The 13582-nt window shown below is 34.1% G+C and overlaps 2 protein-coding genes across 5 annotated transcripts; one reads left to right on the top strand and one right to left on the bottom strand.

Annotated features, from left to right (window-relative positions):
- The first annotated feature begins 3866 nt into the window (after positions 1–3866).
- Positions 3867–7619, top strand: LOC131145623 (ubiquitin-ribosomal protein eL40 fusion protein). Of its 3 annotated transcripts, none has more exons than XM_058094802.1 (5): positions 3867–4324; positions 4466–4552; positions 5408–5510; positions 7082–7148; positions 7305–7619. In XM_058094802.1, exons 1-5 carry the CDS (start codon positions 4222–4224, stop codon positions 7329–7331), a joined length of 387 nt encoding a protein of 128 aa, XP_057950785.1. In that variant the 5' UTR covers positions 3867–4221; the 3' UTR covers positions 7332–7619. The 3 variants fall into 3 exon arrangements, with proteins under 3 accessions (XP_057950785.1, XP_057950784.1, XP_057950783.1); XM_058094801.1 differs by having other exon boundaries at positions 4070–4324; positions 7082–7205; XM_058094800.1 differs by having other exon boundaries at positions 4088–4324; positions 7082–7619.
- A 1466-nt stretch (positions 7620–9085) lies between these two features.
- LOC131145622 (pyridoxal reductase, chloroplastic) lies at positions 9086–13582 on the bottom strand. 2 transcript variants are annotated; one of them, XM_058094798.1, is made up of 9 exons: positions 13386–13560; positions 13042–13270; positions 11792–11885; positions 11412–11535; positions 10941–11042; positions 10474–10625; positions 10285–10378; positions 9393–9574; positions 9086–9278 (listed from the first exon to the last, which is right to left on the bottom strand). In XM_058094798.1, exons 1-9 carry the CDS (start codon positions 13488–13490, stop codon positions 9275–9277), a joined length of 1086 nt encoding a protein of 361 aa, XP_057950781.1. In that variant the 5' UTR covers positions 13491–13560; the 3' UTR covers positions 9086–9274. The 2 variants fall into 2 exon arrangements, with proteins under 2 accessions (XP_057950781.1, XP_057950782.1); XM_058094799.1 differs by having other exon boundaries at positions 9086–9574; positions 13386–13582.

The raw sequence follows: 13582 nt of genomic DNA, 5'->3' as shown, positions 1-13582 counted from the left end.
CATTGCCCGTTTATTATTTTATTTTCCTCTAGTTAGATTGTTGGTGAGGGGGGAATCAACCTATCTTACTCTGCGTAAAAAGGATGAGTATCTCTTCGTAGTCAGTCATATTCTAATAGTTTGTTACACCAACTATGATTTAAGAGTTCCTAACCTAACTTGTGAACCATATGTCACCCTAAGAATATCATGCTCTTTTCAATAAAATAAATTTGTAAAAGTAATGTAGCTTATATTAAAAGCAATTTTAGTGATAGGAACATCATAGCTCTTGAGCATCTAAATCTTTTTCTTATGCTCTATGTTTCCTATACTTATTTTAGTACAATTAAAATTTATATTTAAAGAATGTAGAGAATGGTTTGTGTGTCTATATATATATATATTCTCCTAATGAATTGTTACTTTCATATATTCATTTTTAATTCTTAGTTATTGTTGGGAATTTAAAACATGTTAAAGAGCACTATTATATTATAAAGAGAAAATTACAAGGTATGTAAAAACCCAAAAAGAGATATAAAAGATTAATGGATTGATTTTCAAAAAAAAAAGTAATAATAATAATAATTAATTAATTAATTGAATTTAAAAGAAAAAGAAAAAAATAATTAAAATTTATTTTTATTTTTTAAATAAAATATATTATTATTATTAATTAAATAGGTATTTATTATTATTATTATTATTATTATTATTATTATTATTATTATTATATAGATATTAAATACGCCGCCCTATATTCTATCTTCTTCTTCTTCTTCTTTATTTATTTATTTGTTTTTTTTTGTCCTGCAACTCTCTGTAATCTCTCTCTCTCCTCACGTTCTCTCTCCCTCTCTCCTCGATTTCGTGACGGATTTTCGCCCAATCCAAAAGCCGAATATACCATTGGACTCCATTCGCCGTTGCCGTCATTTCTACCAGAGCGGATCGGTGGTAGGAGCGGCGTAAGCGTATTCCCTGGGGTAAGTAATTTTTCCCTTTTTCTCTAATTTCTTGTAAAATATAAGCCCAATTGACGAACGGACACCACCACGAGAATCTAGAGATGATTCTCTACAAGTCTAGTAGGACGGAATTCTCGTGGGGGTGTCGGGCCAAAACCCTAAATTTAGGGTGCGGCGATTATTAAAGGGCTTATTTTTAATTAATTAGCATTAATTTAGAAATACTAAAATATTAAGCATCTGAGACTGAAGTATGATTTCTGAAATTTAGGGTCCAGGTGAGCGCCGCGGGTCTAATTTTGGGACCCGCAGGCAAAACTTGAAAAATTAAGTGGGGATGTTAAATAATAGTTTAAATATTAATTTGAGATATATGGAGTCTAGGGAAGGCTAGATGAGTATTATTTTGGAGAAATAAATTAATTAATCTGGGAAAAATGTAAATTGCAGGAATTAAATTTTGGGCGCCAAGGGCGTGAAATTTTGGGTCCTAAGGAATTTCTGAGTAGGCAGGTAAGGGAATAAACTAAAGTAGTAATTTTTCATACAAATTATTATTGATTATGAATAAATTTATTTTCAAAAAAGCATATGTTATATTGTGTATTACAAATGAAATGTACGATTGGGAAAATACTGCTATGATGATTAAAATGTATATGTATGTATGAGATGTAAGGAATTCACGATTTTAGAATATGAAGTATGACTTTTAACAGCATATGTGTGGCATGAATATTATTTTATGTGAAATATATTATGATGTGAAAGATTTTACGAACCAAGCATGATTTCAGTTTTTATGAAAATATGAGTTATGTTGTGATGGTTTTGACGATTATGTAATAAATGATGTATTTTCAGTATATATATACCTAAAACAATTTTGGCGCGAGGCCATATATTTATGTTATCAGCACGAGGCCGTATTTATGTTATTGGCGCGAGGCCATGTATTTATGTTATCGGCACGAGACTGTATTTATTCTATCGACACGAGGCCGTATTTATATTATTGGTGCGAGGCCATATTTACTATGATTTTGGCGCGAGGCCATATGTATGATTTCAGCGCGAGGCCATATCTATGTTTTCGGTACGAGGCCGTAATGATATTACGTGTGATCATGTATTATATGTTTTCACAACCAGGATATTAGTTTAGTTCAGACCAGGAGTTCGGTACTGTAGCTATGGGTTTATTTTGGCACGAGGCCTTATTAGTGCTACCGTCCCACGAGGGGATGAGAGATGGATAGTCGATGTGACTTTCAGTAGAGTGAGGACGTCCACCTGGCAGTCCGGACCAGGGTGTGGCGGGCTCATCGTACTTACAGACATATTTGATTCTGCAGTGGTCGACCAGCCATTGTTGGGTCCCGCCTTCGGGCTACACAACCCGTCATGGGGGGTAATACATGACACCAGCTAGCTAGTCATCCTGGGTTTGTTTTCAGTACTACAGTTATAACAGATGATTTTATGTATGATATGATTTATTAACAGATGTGAAAATATATGTTTACTCAGTACGATATGATTATGTTTATAGAATTATGAAATGTACTGTATACGTACAAATGCATTAAATATTCATGTTGCCACACAGCTGTATTTAGTTTATTTTCCCTTACTGAGAAGTGTCTCACCCCCAAACTTAATTAATTTTTCAGGAGCTCTTGAGAGACAGGCGGGTCAGGGCTGCCGTTGAGCTAGTGAGATTACCTTGTGAGAAGGTTAAGATTTTGTAATAGCGTTAGAGTTATTTTGTGTTTGACCCAAGAGATATTTGGATGTATGTGAGGATGTATAGAATGCTCTGGTATTATGTTTTATGATTGGATGTTTGAGATTTTATGTTTACTGCTGCTAGGTTTTCCGCTGTGTTTGACAGGTGTTCCCGCTACCCACGGGTTCGGGTTGACCATTTTATTTATTATGTGATATTTTATGTTAAGAAATTGAGGGGCGTTACAAGGTACCTAATTCTAAAGAGAATGTATGATGAAATTGTTAGAAAATAATACTTTTAGCGCATTTTCTTTTGTATATTTTTAAACAAATTAAATTAATTAAAAAATAAAGAAATATATTAAGCACAAAGAAGAATTTGTAAGGTAAACGAGGCACTCTAAGCTTTTTATTTCTTGCACATAATATCTAACAAATTACAGTGTAAAATATAGAGAATCAATAAAATGGAAAATAAGACATTATTCATAAACATAATATCCAAAAAGTAAAAGTTGTCGAGATGAAAATGTTTAAATGGATGAGTGGTATAACATTGAAAGATAAATTGAGGAATGAACATATTTATAGTAAGTTAGGTGTAACTCTTATAAAATATAAGATAAAGAAGGGACGACTTAAATAACATGGACACTTGTAATGTAGGCCACGTAGTGCACATGTGAGGAAGAGTGACTTAGTTATTGTGCAGGAGTAGTAGAAGGATTAGGGGTAGACCTAAAATAATTTGGGAGAAAATAGTGAGTAAGGATTTAATATCCCTGAATCTATAAAAAAAAATGATCCATAATCGCATAAATTGACAGAAAAGGATTCATATAACCGACCTCACTTAGTGGGACTAAGACTTGATTTTGTTGTTGTTATTATTGTAATTTCAAGTTATTTTTCTTTTTGCATGGGAATCTCATTATTCCATATATATATATATATATATATATGTGTGTGTGTGTGTGTGTGTGTGTGTGTGTGTGTGTGTGATGACAAACACTCTTTAAGTGAAGGGATATAAGTGTTTCAAATCACAAATTATAATCTTTGATTTATTATTTATTATTATTATTTTTAAAAATTATACCCCACATAACCCAAATTGTGGTTACTATTAAATAGTTATCATGAAAAAGAATATGTGAATAGAGAGAGAACAATTCTTATAAACAGTTATCCTGCTTCCTGCTTTGTATTAAAGTAGATAGATAAGAAAATAACTTTTCCTATTATTTCTCACTAATCAATTAACGTGCATTTCTTTTTCAGAGCCAATAACCATTAAGTCCAATTAATGTTCATAATAGTGATATTTTTTGAAGTGTTTATATATATATATATATATATATATGAAAAAAGAAAAAGAAAAAAGAAAGGTGCCGTCCTGGTGTGTTTTGATGGGCGTGCGACGCAAAAACGGTGCGTTTCGATGGGAAGCCCTAGCAGCCGCGTCAAAAACCCTAATCCAGCCGTATACAACGGAGTGCTGTAGCCGAGAGAGAGAGAGAGAGAGAGAGAGAGAGAGAGGATGCAGATCTTTGTGAAAACCCTAACTGGGAAGACCATCACGCTCGAGGTCGAATCGAGCGACACCATTGACAATGTGAAGGCGAAAATTCAGGATAAAGAAGGTACCTACATGTTATTACGTTCTTTGGCTTTGTTGAATTGAAGCTCAGGCCAATTTCTGTTATTCCTTTTTTGAGCAGTTCCATATTTTTTTTGTTTTTTCATGATCTGATCAATTATACTCGATGATGTAAATGTCTCAGGTATTCCGCCTGACCAGCAGAGATTGATCTTCGCTGGGAAACAGCTCGAGGATGGCCGTACTCTCGCGGATTACAATATCCAGAAAGGTTAGTGGATGTTTATGAATCTAAGGACGTTTCAGGTTCTGTTTTTGTTTTTTTTCTCTCTTTTCTCTCTTTTTTGGTTGCTTTTGTAAACTTGCGCTGGATATTATGCGTAAACGTGTATTTTTTTTGTTAGTAGACATGAAAATTTGTGTTCACGTTTGTTTTTGTAATTTGTTTCTGGGAAATGCTTCGAAAAAGAGAAAATTTAAAAAAAGCTTGCTTTTTCGTTGAAAAAACATTGGATTTTTTTTCCCTGTTTTGAAGTCATGCTTTTGCGTAATGATCTTCCGGGATTATGAGCTATGGATTTGGCTTGCGTGGGATTCAACGAAACTATCACAATTTTGTCTTTTTTTTTTGGTTCAATTCCACACTTTCCACCAAACACAGTTTGAACTCAATCGTCCCAATGGACATCTGTTTTCCAAAACATGCTTGAAGGGGAAAGGAATATATTTTGAGAGTTTACACTCTTTGTTGAAAAATAAATTGGAAATTTATTTATACTCTTGTTAATGGGCCAAGATTTGCTTCTTGTCAGGGGCCGTGACATGTATCTTCCATGAGTGTTGTGAGTGAATGAATACTACAGTAATACAATAATGATGATATGGCTTATATTTTGACCATTCAATATGATCAGTGATAGATACTATAGCAATATAATAATGATGACGTGGCTAATCTATGGCCGTTCAATCACTTATGGTATACACTTGTCACATGGATGCATGTGCAGAAGATGGTCTTCTGCACCCTCTAGAAGGAGAGAATCCTTGGATGTTTTAATAATCTCAGGTTAAATATCTATGGTAGATTTCCCTGTTTGATTTAAAAGAATGTGCAATTGTGCAGAATCAACTCTGCATCTTGTCTTGAGGCTTCGTGGTGGAATCATAGAACCATCTTTGATGGCATTGGCACGGAAATATAACCAGGACAAAATGATCTGCCGCAAGTAAGTGTTGGCTTTCATAAGTTTTAACTCTCAATAAGTGGTTCTAATAATCTTATATTGTTTATCAGTATATTTTTATTGCTTGTTTTTGTTCTCTAATATTTCTAATCTTTTTTGAGAGTAGATGGTATATGGAAATGCCCATTATCTCTAGAACATGGTTGTATTTTTTTTACTGAATGGCCATTTTAGATTTTTGTTTCACTTGTATTTTATATTTGAACTTCATGTTGATTATTTGGAAAGTTCTCAACAGGATATTTAGTAGTTAGTTTTGTAGCTGCCTGGTCTTTAATTTAGCTCTTCTGGTAGTTTCCTTTCACCAACCTTCCCAAGGTTTGGCAGAATGATGTGGGCTTTCCTGAGGACCCCTCTAGTTTGGTAAAAGACGTGAACCTCCCATGTCAAAAATCCAATGGACCTTCCTTTTGCCAAATATAAGGGAAGCCCACATCTCTTTGCCAAACCATAGGAGAGGATTTGTGAAATTTTCTGAACCATGTCATTTTGGCAAATCCAAGTTAGGCTTATGGAATTTCTGGAATCTCATGGGAGGTCCATGTAGTCTTTTGAGCTTTTTATAATATTTATTGAATATTGACATATGCTTGTACATGCTCATGCATGCATGCACATTTTATTCAATAATTATTGAGTTTAAAAGTACTTAATCCTAGAACTTTCAACATTAATGACAAAAGGGGATATCTTTTGAAGTTCTTTGGAGCTTGAATTTTTTTTTGTTGTTTTTGATGGTTAGGTAGAGCAGTTTATCGATTTTGATTCTTTTAAAAATTAATTAATATAAATTATTGAAGTTATCCCCTCAAAATGTGGATGGGGACCCAGAATCATAGAAATGCTAAGGTGATTTAGAAATTCAATGCATTTTGAAGTTCTTTGGGGCTTGAAAGGTTTTTGCTGTTTTTGATGGCTACTACTTAATATATGAAACGCGTTGAAATACTGAATCACCCTATCATTTCTATGATTCTAGGTCTCCATCCACATTTTGAGTGGTAACTTAAATTAATTTTAATACTTAATTTTTAGAAGAATCAAATCAATACACTGCTCTACCTAACCACAAGTAGATGTGGATGAGGCTTGAAGTTGTGTTGAGTTGTAACCAGGCTATGATAAACTAGTTCCACCCACCCTTTCTTTTTTCCTCCTTTCCCTACCCTTTTACTAATCTCATCATTGTAATGAGGTGTTTTAGCACGGCAGTAAGTTGAGGTTTAGCAAATTAGCCGTTGTAGGACAAAGTGATCTCAACCAAGCTCGATTCCCTCCCATTGTGGGTTTTTGCATATATTTCTTTGAGCTTGTTTGTACTGACAAGGCCATACATCAATGTTAATGCCCTGTTTATTGTAGTTAAAATCTTTTATGTTCAATTGTAAAAAAAATAATGTCATTTTAACTCCCCTATTTTGTGCCCGAATTTGTCCAAAACATAAATGATTCCATATGCAGCAGTGCAAAATGCTGGGTATGCATATCATAGTTGGTGTTATTATGTTCAAATCCAATTCTAACATGCTTTGAATGATGAGTTGGTGTTTCAGATGCTATGCCCGTCTGCACCCTCGAGCTGTCAATTGCAGAAAGAAGAAGTGTGGACACAGCAACCAGGTGCCTTATATTGAATTTTTTTCTTTTATTTTTTGGGTGTGTGGACACAGCAACCAGGTGCCTTATATTGAATTTTTTTCTTTTATTTTTTATTTTTTGGGTTCTGTTACAATTGTTATTGATTAACATTCTTCATTTGGGTGCTTGGAATTGCAGTTGAGGCCAAAGAAGAAAATCAAGTAGATGGCTGGTTGTGAGGAGACTTCGGGTTCGTGCTTGTTTCTTCTGAAGCATCACATGGATTTTCAGGGAAAATTTGAGCACCTTCATTTTAGGCCTGTGAGGAGATTAGAACTTCTAGGTTTAAACATCTGGCATGGATCTGCCTTTTGCATGTTACTTTGTTTTGTTATGATCTAAACATGTTCATTTTAATTGGTTTTTTGGTTTGGTTGAAAATTTGAAGTTCCTTGAGCAATGTGTTGTACTGGAAACAATGGTTGTCAGGAAAATATATTTTCTTGATCCAAATCTGTCTCCCAAATGAATGTCTCAATGCTTAACCTATTTGCTTTCCAAATCTGCCCTAAATAGTAAATATGAATAGATAAATATGTGTACAAAGAGTAGACTTAGGAATTGTTATTCTTTTTTCCCCACAATTGGTGAGACAGATTTGTTGTCCCTAGTAAAAAGAGACACTATAAAATTGTGGAGGCAGGACAGATCATTCTTGGTATTAGTGATGAATGTGGATTATGGGATATTTATTTTAGATTACAAATGTTGATATTTTTTAATTAATAATTTAATTAAAATTTATTTAAATTATTTTTTTAAAATTTAAATATTTTTTTATTAAAAAAATAATATAAGATTGTTATTTTTAGTTAATAATAATTTTGTTATTAATGTATATCTATAACATATCACTATCAAATTAAATTATGATAAAAACATTATTATTTAAATTTAAAATAATAATATATTTATTGTTCAATCATTAATTAAATTATAATAACTAATATGTATTTTTAAAATATATTTAAATAAAAATATTATTATTTTTATTATTAAAACTTTAAATGATAATTACATTAAATTTTTTAATTAAAAAATATATTAATTGTTATTTTTAATTAATATTTAAAATATTTTTATACGTAAATATAATGTAATGGTATTTTTTGATTAACAATAATGTTATTCTTAATTTATATTTATAAAAAATGATTATTTATGTCAATAAATATTTTTAATGAATTTAATATTTAAATTTCTAATATGAATTTAAATTAATAGATGATTTTTCCTCTTCATTCCATAATTAAATTATATTTCATTAATAATTAACATATTACAATATATAACAAAAAATATATAATTATCTTCTACTGTATTTTTTAAATTATAAAATAATTACTAAATTTTCTTATATTTACAAAATTGAGTCTACATATGAACAATGACACTTATCGTAAATTGCTTCTTAAAATTTACTTAAATAATTATAAAAAAAAATAAAAATTGGTAAATTAAGTGTAACTCCTATAAAAGATAAGATAAAGGAGGGACGACTCAAATGATATGAATACTTGCAACGTAAGCCTTATAGTGCACCTATGAGAAAGAGTGACTTAGTTACTGTATAGGGTAATAGAAGGGGTAAATGTAAACCTAAAATAACTTGAGAGGAGATAGTGAGTAAAGATTTAATATTCTTAAATCTATCAAAAGAAATGGTCCATAATCGCATAAATTGATGAAAAATGATTCATATAGCCGATCCCACTTAATGAAAATAAGACTTGATTTTGTTATTGTTGTTTGCTATTGTTCAAGTAAAATAACATAATTTTTTTTTGTTTATAAAATTACTTATTTTAAGTGATAAGTGTCATATAAACACTTTTTTCAAGTGCTCCTAAATGGTGCTAAATGAAATTCAAGCATTCACAATTGTTGAAGGACTCGTTGTCTTTGATGCTAGTTTACCCTTTAAAAAGAAAAAATAAAAGAAAATTTTCATTAACTGCAACAAGGGATATACATCTATCCAAAAACAAAAATTGCCAATCACTCGACATATTCTTTTGCATCCTAAAACTTGCATTACCCTTTCTTATTTTTTCACAGCTCTAGGCAGATCATCTCCAATCATTTTCCCCTATCTGCTTTTCCAAACTTCATCTGTACATTTGAAGCCGGAAGAAAACAAAAGCAGAAAAACATTTTTGTCATTCCGAGCGTTTTGAGACTTCATTCCCTCTAAAAATAATCGTGTCATAAAGTATGATGTTTCACCTTGTCTGGAAAATGTTTTGGATCATCTTCCGTGGAGCTGCCTGTGCTGCAAGTTCTAACTGAGTCAACTCATCTGAGCTGAGGCGCCAACCGAGGGCTCCCAAATTGTCTTCTGCTTGTTTTCTTGTCTTAACTCCAGGGATAGGAATGGTACCCTTGCTAATGCACCAATTTATAGCAACCTACCCAACAAAACCCATTTAGAAGAAGATTTATTCAAGGATAAACGCCATTGGAATGGATCAGCATCAGAGACAATGAAAGCATAAAAGTGGAAACATGAACAAATAATACATGAACAGCTTTCTCCATGAACAATGTTTACAAGTAAGAGTAGCATGGAGACATTTCCCCACCATGCAAGGGACTATAGTCTCTTCGAATGCAAGCATGTATGTCAAATGAAGCAAGTTCTAATATGACGGGCGTAGAGAGCATTGGTAAGTTAAATGAAGTTAGTTTAGGACAGTTTAGGCAACCAAAAACAGAGTCGCAAACATTAGATTTTTTTTTTCATTGGTTGGATTTTCTTCTCTTTTAAAAGAAAATTTGTAACAACACCCACAAATTTTGTGTATTTGGATTTGGATCCCATGCAGCAGCAAATTGAGTCGGATGAAATCCCTAAAAAGCTGTTGCTTTTTAGCCCTTTACATATATAATGTAATGAGTTTTTAGTTCCTTGAGTAGGGGCTATAGACTATAACCCACTTGGGCATGTGGATCCTCCCCATGTTCCCAATGTTTCCAACAAAGAGGTGTGCCACAGTGCCACATAACAAATTACTTAACATGATCATGCTAATTTATTTGTTAGCTCAATTTTTGGGTAATGTACTATTATGATAACTTATGGATGCAACACTAGCCAAAGAATGATAGAAGTCAATACTTGAGGTATGGTTTTGCGCCTTTTTTGGGCAACTTCTGTCAATGAATTCAACAAAGGCTCCAATCCTGGAAGAATTTGGCTGAATAATAGAGCCCTGTAAAATAAGAAAAAGAAGGATGAGAGCCTGTTAGATCATTCACATACTCTTTATAAATAATCAATAAAGAAAAAACTTACAAACATCCGTACCTAGGCCCCTGTGGCAATTTAGATGGTGTATATTTTCCGGTAAGCATCCCAAGTCCTAGAGGACTGTAAGAAATTAAGCGGATACCCAAACAATCACATATATTTTTTATCTCCATCTGATCCTCTCCCATACTCAGCAAAGAAAACTGCACCTGAAAAATCGACGCCTACCTAAATACAAGGTCAACATTCCCCAAATCCAACCACATGAAATACAATTCACCCTAGGTCTAGAGTTCTATGGAGAATAGATCCCGGAGGATAGGATTTGCCTCCACCAAAATGCTACCTAGCACATTCAAATAGTGAGCCTCTTTGACATCCAAGGCCCCACCTTGCAGCATCGATGGAACACATGTTGCTTTGGGTGTGTCACTTGGGAAAAAAAATAAAAAAACGGAAAGAGAAAGAGAGGCTGATATGCCTTGTGAAGCCATAGTCTATCTTGAGATTGGACAAAGAGGCACCTGAGCTGAGCATAGTGGGACACCTCGGGCTTTGAGGTAATTGCGTATCTTCACAAGCTGCTTTGGTCCATAGTTGCTTACACCAACTGCTCGAACTAAACCCTGCATGTTACCATCTGCACAGGTTTAGTTAGATATTGTGGTTGGTTGGACAAATCCCAAGAAATTTATCAATCAATGAAGCCCTCTAGGCTTTGCCTGTTGCTTAACTTACAATGTGGAATCATTGCAATCAAGTCTTCTTAAATTTTGAGGAAAGGGAAAAAGCGTTGACCAAGTAAGCTATAGGAAGAACATTTATATATATATATATATATATATATATATATTGTGTGTATATATTGTATATATATATATATTTGTGGGGGAGGGGCACTATATTAGTCGCCATTGTTCTATATTTTCTTTCTTTTTTCTTTATATATATATATACTGCTATAATTCTTTTGTTAGAAAATAAATAATAGTAACCTTCTCATACATTGCCACTAAACCATCCCAAAGAGACAACTCCTGCAAAGGAGCATAATTTGCAGTTGACCAATGCAATTGACCTATCCCAATTTGCTGAACTTGCATTCTAGCCAGAGAGGACCTGAAATATTATTAACATCAGAATCTTTCGAATGTCAACCCAAACCATGCTACCGGATATTCTTTCTTCGTCCCTTCTTTCTAAAGCATTGCACTGAAGGGTGATGAACCAATATTTTATTCCAGTTGAGACATAAATTTCACCAAACTAATAGCTAGTGCCAAGTTATACTTATCCTTCAATGAAGAACCAAAGAGAAATCAGGAAGATTATATCCATGAGCACACAAAGCAATTAGCAGAAGTGGAAAGTGTACTTGCAAGCATTTACAAACTGTCTGGGAGTCAAGCGCCATGGATATGCAGCCAACTTTGTAGCAATCACAATGTCATCTTGTACCCCATTTCGCCCTGAGAATATGGTAATCTATACATTTAGCTTATTAAAACAATTCTAACATAGAATGAAAAATATTATGCTTCAATAGACTCCCAAGAATACCTCATGGGCCAAAATGGAAATCCCTCAACTGGGATCTTAACAGTTGACAAACTTGACACACAATCATCCACAAGAACAATAAAGGAAGGGCGATGAAATGCATACGAGATTATTTGAGCATAATATAGCTAATTGTCTGAAAAGAATTGACAAATAAAGGGCATTCATCGCTATCTAAAGGCAGGTTGATCAATTGGGTGTGTGCCCGATTGAATAATTAAGAAATGGGTCGTGAATTATGATTTACGTTGCCTTGACCCCATGAAAGGCTAACCAAGAAAAAAAATAGAAAGAAAAGAAAAATGCATGAAAGATTACATCTAGATCCAAACGTTCCAAAATACATGATGTGATCAAATAGGTAATTAGGTATTTATTAAGGTATAATTTATTCAATCACCAAGCAATGGATTAATCAACATAACTTCAAAAAATTAATCATAACATATTGCCTTAATGGCTTAAAAGACAGCAATCCAATCACATTCATTCACAGGAAGATACAGCAATAGCAATAACTTATCTTCAAGTCTAATTTGGTAGGATTGTCGGGCATGAATCATCTTTCATCATTCTGCAGAATCTAGGCTCCCAGAAGTTGGAGTGCTAGGAGTCATCCCATCGAAATCAATAGGGGTTCGTAAATTCTTGCTGACTACCCAATGCCTTTACCCGGGCTTGAAACTTGTGCGTGGAAACCGAGTCATTCATTCACAAGAACGTAACACCATCAAATGGGTATGCAACTTTTCAAACATCACGTAATGGGCAGTGGCCAAAAACTGAGAATGGGCGACTAAAATATTGCAATTGAATCATATTGACTCACAAAAACATCGACTCATCTAATGAATACGCAATTTTTTGAACTTAAAGCAAAAAAGCAATTAAACGACTGCAATGGGGTCGCATTCTGACAAGTTCACAGCATCATATGGGCACTTGGGCAGTCAATACATCATCAAATGGTATGCATTTTTTTTTTTCCGGACTGTACAACAATTCGCAGAAGCAACAAACTGAACACGAGCAATTTATGGAAAGATGGAAGCTGAAGCTTCTGACCTGGGAACTCGCGGATGAACCTGCCAAGAAGCTTCTCGCTCCGCCCATTTAGGCGGCCAGTCCCGTAGGAATCAGCAGTGTCGAAGAGATTGATTCCATTCTCCACCGCCAAATTGAAGGTCTTTTGAAGTCCAGCGTCCATCGATGGTTGATAACCCCACAGGAATTGGTTCCCCCATGCCCACGTTCCAAATCCCATCGGCGACACACTCATTGGGCCAATCTTTACCTGCTAACATATTCACACGCCATTGAAATTTCAAGAGTGAGAAACAATGTATGTGTGTGTGTGTGTGTGAGAGAGAGAGAGAGAGAGAGAGTGAGATGGGGGAGAAGGCACTTGCCTTCTGCCATGGCCAAAAGGGTGGGAACTTGAGAAGAGGCTTGAAGGAGGAGGAAGAAGATGAAAGAAGAGTGGCGTTGGTGAATGTGGCTGGTGAGGAAGCCATTGCACCCAGCGAGAGGCCCCTGCGACTTGCGACTTGATTAGATTTGGATTGAGAAGCCTTCTGGTTGGGTCTCTGTGGTGAGGAAGCGCTAC

This window comes from Malania oleifera, chromosome 13 (assembly GCF_029873635.1).
Source record: "Malania oleifera isolate guangnan ecotype guangnan chromosome 13, ASM2987363v1, whole genome shotgun sequence".
NCBI lineage: Eukaryota > Viridiplantae > Streptophyta > Magnoliopsida > Santalales > Ximeniaceae > Malania > Malania oleifera.
This window is presented reverse-complemented; position numbering and strand designations above follow the sequence as displayed.

Bases quoted from the DNA above. Each gene is read 5' to 3' on its own strand.
- LOC131145623 (XM_058094800.1), top strand. From the start codon at position 4,222: ATGCAGATCTTTGTGAAAACCCTAACTGGGAAGACCATCACGCTCGAG. The intron at 4,553-5,407 runs GTTAGTGGATGT...GCAATTGTGCAG, and splicing joins GGATTACAATATCCAGAAAG to AATCAACTCTGCATCTTGTC. The intron at 5,511-7,081 runs GTAAGTGTTGGC...TTGGTGTTTCAG, and splicing joins GACAAAATGATCTGCCGCAA to ATGCTATGCCCGTCTGCACC.
- LOC131145622 (XM_058094799.1), bottom strand. From the start codon at position 13,490: ATGGCTTCCTCACCAGCCACATTCACCAACGCCACTCTTCTTTCATCT. The intron at 13,271-13,385 runs GCAAGTGCCTTC...ATATGTTAGCAG, and splicing joins CCTTTTGGCCATGGCAGAAG to GTAAAGATTGGCCCAATGAG. The intron at 9,575-10,284 runs GTATTGACTTCT...TTTGTTGGGTAG, and splicing joins GGCGCAAAACCATACCTCAA to GTTGCTATAAATTGGTGCAT.